General features: G+C 42.8%; 1 protein-coding gene across 1 annotated transcript; it reads right to left on the minus strand.

The window, feature by feature from the left end:
* Nucleotides 1-5,013: 5,013 nt before the first annotated feature.
* On the minus strand, nt 5,014-6,734 carry LOC138979591 (circumsporozoite protein-like). The gene is made up of 2 exons (XM_070352302.1): nt 6,704-6,734; nt 5,014-6,014 (listed from the first exon to the last, which is right to left on the minus strand). Exons 1-2 carry the CDS (start codon nt 6,732-6,734, stop codon nt 5,014-5,016), a joined length of 1,032 nt encoding a protein of 343 aa, XP_070208403.1.
* Between the last annotated feature and the right edge of the window lie 776 nt (nt 6,735-7,510).

Genomic DNA, 7,510 nt, shown 5'->3' on the forward strand with positions numbered 1-7,510 from the left:
TCAACTGCGGCTACCCAGCAAAAACACCACAAAAACCCTTGATTTTTTACCGTTTTTCAAGATTGTGGTCGCTTTCCTTTACACGCTGGATCAGCCTGACTGCGCGGCGGATTTGAACGACATTTGTATGACTTGTTAGGTAGGACACCAAATGAACTTTTTGGTGTAAAAAATGTCAAATATCATTCAGTTTAAGTTACTGTTTTCACGGTTGAAAGTGAATCTTGCCGTCAAAAAACGCCGTTTTTGAGGGTAGGCGTGGTCACGGGCCTGTGACGTCATACCCAAATATTGCTCAGATTCCAGAAACACATTTTTGAGCAGAAGAAAGACTGATCTTCAAATACACGTGTATTTCTGACCAAAAAACTGCTGTTTAACATCTGGGCTATACCACTGAAAAAATGTCCTTAACTTTTTGTGTTCAGTGTATCTTGTTTATTAACCTGGTTCATTATGTATTTTGCTGTATCGGAGTAAGATCCTGGGAAATAAGAGAGTAATCAACAATTCTGAAAGTATTAAAATATAATCAGTCGGTTTTGCACATTTAAGAAGAGTTTTTGTTGTTGCCATTTTGAACATGTTCATCGTTAATCCAAAAACAATATTCTACATTTTTTTTCATTTTTTTTTTATTCATGTTCATAATTAAACAGTTGTCCATCTTAGCAATTATTATATTCAACATTCTCAACAAGTTTTCTTGTATAAAATGTACACAATGTCACTTGTTATGGGCGTGTTCACTGTTTTCACTAAAACACTGCACCGACAACGGCTTGTCTCTACTGGCAATTTCCACTGAACTATATGTACTTATTCATCAATGTGATCTAGGTCAAGTGTGCCTCATCCTCCACGGCGACAACTCCTCCACATGCCATACAAAAAAGGCAAGAGTTATAAATGGTAACAGTGGATCAGGGGTCACCTTGAGCGACACCAAAAAGTAAGTTACAAGGCGATCGATTGTCGTCCCTGTCTCAGACTCAATCATTTAGGTCCTCCCCCAAACGTCAGCTCGGTTCTACCTTGGTCTGAGTTGATTGTCTGGAAGCGAACACCTTCACAATAGTCTAGATTCACATGCAAATCAAAGACAGGATCGCAGACACCAACTAACATGCAGGGCGTGAAAATGAGAACAGATAAAGAAGGTCTTGGATTCTACTGGTAAGTATGTAGAACGACAATCTGAAGTCTACGACAACGCCTTGGCTGTTTGCAGAAAGACAGACTGTCAGACAGAACATCAGGTGGAAAGGTAAGTACAAGCGTGGACACGCACGCACGCAGAGTCGCATGCACGCCGCACACACACACACACACACACACATACACACACACATACACACACACCACACACGCACACACACACACACACACACACACACACCCCACACACACACACACACACACACACACACACATACACACACACACACTGATTTAAAGGAACCAAAGGAGCACACACAAAAAGCGCTGGACATTGACAAACACAATGAAACAAGCTAAACTCAAATGTAACCTCCGAGCAACTCAATGACCTAAATTGAGAAACAAGCGAACAATGAGGTCAAGCATAAAGTACCGCCGTATACCTCACCTGCACCATTATCCTACCCTCCTCACCATTACTCACACGGTCATTTACCCAACGAACGGAGGAACAAACACAAAACAAAACAAACAAACAAACAAACATAAACAACAAGAAATATTAAATCAATGAAACGTTTTATCACAAACAAAACAAAATATTGACCAGAACGTTGACCTCTCGGCCTTAAAAATACACCAACAAGAACCACAACAATCACAAATCGATAGAAACTGGTGCTATGACTCCTCTCGAAATTGTTATCGCTCCAAAACAGGAGGAAGGAAAATAACAAACACACAAACACACAAACAAACAAAAAGAAAAGACAAAACAAACCAACAAACATTCAATCAATGAAACACCAGATGTTCCTCTCGATAAGCCTCACTCACCCCCTCACTCCACTACAGTCATCCACACGATCATTCCGCAGCGAACTTTCCACTATCGGGTCCATCTCTGCTTTTCTCTCTGACAGGAATACCCCCATTCCACACATCCGTTCTAGGTCCCGTTCCCGTAGCGACCAACGAACGGCACGGGAATGGGATGGATCGGGAGGGAACCTTAATGGAACGCCAATGGACGTTAACGGAACTCATTTGAACGGTATAAACGGTAGGGACGGGTGAGTTCTGGCTGCATGTTCAACATTTTAGCCATTCTCCGCCCGTGCCAAATGAACGGTAATGGACCCTTAACACATCGGCAACGGAACTCATGGATCGTTAATGCATCTTAACGCAATGGTAACGCAACGCTAGCGCACTCACACACTGAGTTGCCATAGCCACATTCCACACATCCACGCTGCTCAAAGATGCCAAAAACGGCCGTTTGCGCAGCGTCTCATTCTTGTGGCAGCCGTCCTCAGGACGGCTGGGAACGGAAGCTAGAACGGTTGTGTGGAATGGGGGTATAAGGGAAATGCATCTATCGTTTTTCCAAGTTTGTCCCTGTTGTTCGATTCTGCTGGCCAAAAGATCGATCTAATGTGCCGGTTTATCACTCGAGAGATGCACGTGCAACGGCTGTTGAAGATGATACACGAGGACGTGTGCTAATCTTGGAAGGGGTGACGCTTAAAGGTGCATTAGAGTTAACACATACAGAGCCAGGAGTTAATCTACGAAAAAATCCCTTTAAACATTTTACCATTCCTGAAAAAGAACGTCGGACGGTGACGCCATAATTCTACCGCCTTCCACACTCCCAAGGACGTCTGCGTTGAGCTTCCAAGTGGAAAATCTGAAGTATAATTTAATTCCATTTCACGAAGTTCTTTAGTTTGAGCATATTGTCAACGTCAAACATCATAAAACTTTATATTTTTGAAATTAGATAATGATCACCCACTCTACCCCCCCTCCCCCACCCACCCCCTTCCATTTCCCGGTATAAACAATCCGGACATAACATATTTATGATAAGAAAGAAAAGAGAGGAGAGACCCAGTTGGGTGGCACCCACTTTCGGTTCGTGCGCCTCATCCCTGGCAGCCCTGGTGAATCAGGGCAGACCACTCTACCGTCCATTACGGGGTCAGAAGTAAGGTTAAGGAGCGTTGGCCGTTGCACTGGTCCTAGGAATTCAATCGCGGAAGCTGTCCATGGAACTAGCAGCCCCAGGTCGTGCCACTACTTGAGAGAGAAATGTACATTTCTCGGGAAATTTGTGATTGATACTGGTCAGATTATTTGTGACCATAGCAACGTGAGGGGGGGGAGGGGGGCTGTTTGATAGGATGAGGGTGATGTCCTATTCACGAGTTGTAGACCGGATAATGTTCGTCCCACAAATCATTGATTTCGTAAGAAATTTCAGCTTTTCTGTGTGTTTTTATTTCAGTTATTGTACCAAGATTGACAGCTAAAACGTCAGTAATACTGATCGGACTTTCTCGTGTAAAATAAAATACCACATTTTGCGGAACATGTTTCAGCAGACACTATGTTGTTTTTGTCTATAGAGCACCGCGAGAGTAGAGGATAACAATTTCGAACATTTTCGGATCGGTTCGCTTTGAAAAGTTTAATAAAAAAAAGTATTTTGTTTTCGGACGAAACGTGATCGAATACACCGGTCGTATTACTTTAAAATGTGACTCAGTTCTAAGGATGACATTTCAATATAGATCACTAATGTGTGTGTGTGTGTGTGTGTGTGTGTGTGTGTGTGTGTGTGTGTGTGTGTGTGTGTGTGTGTGTGTGTGTGTGTGTGTGTGTGTGTGTTACAGGAAACTAAGTTTTTGATTTTGCTTTTTCACATTTTCGTCGTCAGTTTGTGATTTCAATGCGACTCGCTGTATCTGCAATAGCACGTTATTGTGTACCTCTGAATCTAAAATGCAACAACGGCGGCGGCGGCGGCGGTAGGCTTCAAAGAAGCAAGCGATATGCAGAAAATTCGTCTGCTTGGGAAAACACGACCTTGCGTGAGCAGCTTCCGGGCTCCCTTTTTTCAAACTTTCAAAACTTCGAGTTGTACTGATCTTGTCTTGACGAAAAAATAAATCTTTTATGATTTAAGAATTTTTGTCTCACAAGCTATCAATGTATTATTTACATTTTAAAAGTTAGTTCTAGCGCCAAAACGAGGCTGGCCATGCAAAAATGAATTCTTTGAAAAATGGTCGCTCTTTATGGAGGGCACTTAGGATGTTCTCAAACGGTGAGTGTTTAAACGAAAGGGTTCTTGTACTGCGTGTAAAAGCCTGGCAGTGTCTATGACCAGAAACGGATGGTTTAGATGAAGCTGAGTGTGCCTTTGATGTTACCACCCGCTTTGTAATTCAGAAACGCTGAAGTGGCCGAAAATATCCTTAACGAGGCCCTTTCCAGCCGAATTTACCAGACGGTGAAGGATGTGACCGGAAACGTAGGCGAGTAATGTCCCCTCGTCTTCTCATGTCATCAAAGATGGCGGACAGCGTCAAGAATGAGAGCGTTGTGTGTTTCCATTGATGCATAGTAATACACCCAGACGGACAGGAAATCTGCATCATGACATCGGTTAACTTCATTGCTTGGCCAGACGGGGTGGTCACAGTACAGGGGGGAAACTCTGTTGGGTTAGAAGGTTCTGACCGTTGTCGTCTCAAGGTTGATCACTCTTGCAAAAGTCTCGGAGTAAAGAGAGTTAAGGAACGTTCTTTTGTGGATTGCTTACCGAAGCAAGATTTAAAGAAGCGGTTTTATGTTTAAGAATGCTGCATTGTAAATGTCCTAATTGATTCATTAAAAAGAGAAAAGGGTTCACACAACTCAGTCATCAAAGCAAGAAAGGATAGAACAAAAATAAAAGAATCATAAAACCAAGAAAAGGGTAAACACAAAACAGGTTCATCTACCTTGTCATGTTTGAGGTGAGAAATAAAATGGTACTACATATTAGTATTTCCCGAAGAGCTATGTGTTTACTCCTGTTTGGTTGACGGGAGGGTTGATTTCTTGGTTGACGGGAGGGTTGATTTCTTGGTTGACGGGAGGGTTGATTTCTTGGTTGACGGGAAGGTTGATTTCTTGGTTGACGGGAGGGTTGATTTCTTGGTTGACGGGAGGGTTGATTTCTTGGTTGACTGGAGGGTTGATTTCTTGGTTGACGGGAGGGTTGATTTCTTGGTTGACGGGAAGGTTGATTTCTTGGTTGACGGGAGGGTTGATTTCTTGGTTGACGGGAAGGTTGATTTCTTGGTTGACGGGAAGGTTGATTTCTTGGTTGACGGGAGGGTTGATTTCTTGGTTGACGGGAGGGTTGATTTCTTGGTTGACGGGAAGGTTGATTTCTTGGTTGACGGGAGGGTTGATTTCTTGGTTGACTGGAGGGTTGATTTCTTGGTTGACGGGAAGGTTGATTTCTTGGTTGACTGGAGGGTTGATTTCTTGGTTGACTGGAGGGTTGATTTCTTGGTTGACGGGAAGGTTGATTTCTTGGTTGACGGGAAGGTTGATTTCTTGGTTGACGGGAGGGTTGATTTCTTGGTTGACGGGAAGGTTGATTTCTTGGTTGACGGGAAGGTTGATTTCTTGGTTGACGGGAGGGTTGATTTCTTGGTTGACTGGAGGGTTGATTTCTTGGTTGACGGGAAGGTTGATTTCTTGGTTGACGGGAGGGTTGATTTCTTGGTTGACTGGAGGGTTGATTTCTTGGTTGACTGGAGGGTTGATTTCTTGGTTGACGGGGGGGTTGATTTCTTGGTTGACGGGAGGGTTGATTTCTTGGTTGACGGGAGGGTTGATTTCTTGGTTGACGGGAGGGTTGATTTCTTGGTTGACGGGAGGGTTGATTTCTTGGTTGACGGGAGGGTTGATTTCTTGGTTGACGGGAGGGTTGATTTCTTGGTTGACGGGAGGGTTGATTTCTTGGTTGACGGGAAGGTTGATTTCTTGGTTGACGGGAGGGTTGATTTCTTGATTGCTTCATTGTCGTGTTGGTAATGTTATATTTCATTGTTGCTGCTGTTGATGTTGGTTTAGCTGTGTTTTAGCTGTGTTTTAGCTGTGTTTTAGCTGTGTTTTAGCTGTGTGTTAGCTGTGTGTTAGCTGTGTTTTAGCTGTGTTTTAGCTGTGTTTTAGCTGTGTTTTAGCTGTGTTTTTGTGTGTGTCGGTTGTTTTTGTTGTTGGTGTGAGCTTGTGACCGACGACAGTTACGGTGCACATGCACTTGTGTACATCCGTTTGAACTCGTGAACTCGTGGTACCTCTGTACTATCGGGGATCCACTAAGGTTTCCGAGACTGTGTTTTTTTCGGTAGTGAAATGGTCTAGCGGAAGAGCCGATTCTTAAATTTGCATAGATAAAATGATCGCTTTTTGGTATAAGCCCCTGGAGTAAATTTTTGATTAGTGTGTTTGTGAACAAGAAACAATTGACAGTGGCTTTGTCCCATCTCCTTTTTTTCCTCCGCCGCGATGTAACCTTGAATAGTTGAAGGCGACGTTGGACGCCAACTAAAGAAAGAAAGAAAGTAAAGGTACCCAACACCCCTTTGGGTTGAACTTGTTTTAACCTTGTGACGTAGGCACGCGGGGTGTGGTGGGCCGCTGAGGCGTTCTTTTTGCTTGGAATCTTGGAGTGGAGACAACGTATATCTTGTACGGTGTGTTTTCTTGACGCCGCTGTGTGACATGTCTGTCACGGGCTGAAATCCTTTCGGGATGTGAAGATTTCTTTGCTGGTGGGTTAACACATTTTTCTTTCTGTAAATGAGTAACCAGTGAGAAGAAGAGTATGCTGTTTGTGGGAGGATTTATTTGAATGTTCAAGTAGATTGTTTTGTGAGTTGAATGTTCGGGAAAACTTTTGTTTATTGAACGCTTTAGAAAACCGTTTGAGTGCTTGAGAAAACGGTATTGTAGGCATGTTATTTGGAAGGAATGATGTGTTTTGCTGTTTTAAAGGATTTAGTTTGTGGTAGTTGACATTGTTGAGTTGTTTACGTATGCTTACGGCGTGCATTCTGTGATTTGCAGGATGGCGGAGTGTGCGACGGGGTTTTCGTAGATGGGGTTTTAGTTGAGGTTTTTTAGTTGGGTTCAGTTAGGGTTCAGTTAGGTTTTTGTAGACTAGGTTTCGTTTGAGGGGTGCAGTTAATTTTAGTAGAGGGATTTTAGTCAGGTTTTGTTAGAGAGGTTTTGTCAGATTGTTTTTTTTTTAAGAATTGTTTTTAGGTTGTTTTTTTAGATTTCGTTTGTTTTAGATTAGAGTTCTATTGTGTGTGTGTTTTTTTTATTAAAGTTGAGAGTGAGGATTTAGAGTAGAGCTTTGGAGTGTAGTTTGGAGGGAGGATTTAAAGTGTTGTTTTAAAGCATAGTTTTAGAGTGGGAATCTAGAGCATAGCTTTAGAGTAAAGGATTTAGAGTGTTGTTTTGGGTTGTTTAGTTCTAGAGAGTAATACATTGGAAG

Source organism: Littorina saxatilis, linkage group LG11 (genome assembly GCF_037325665.1).
Source record: "Littorina saxatilis isolate snail1 linkage group LG11, US_GU_Lsax_2.0, whole genome shotgun sequence".
Classification (NCBI taxonomy): Eukaryota; Metazoa; Mollusca; class Gastropoda; order Littorinimorpha; family Littorinidae; genus Littorina; species Littorina saxatilis.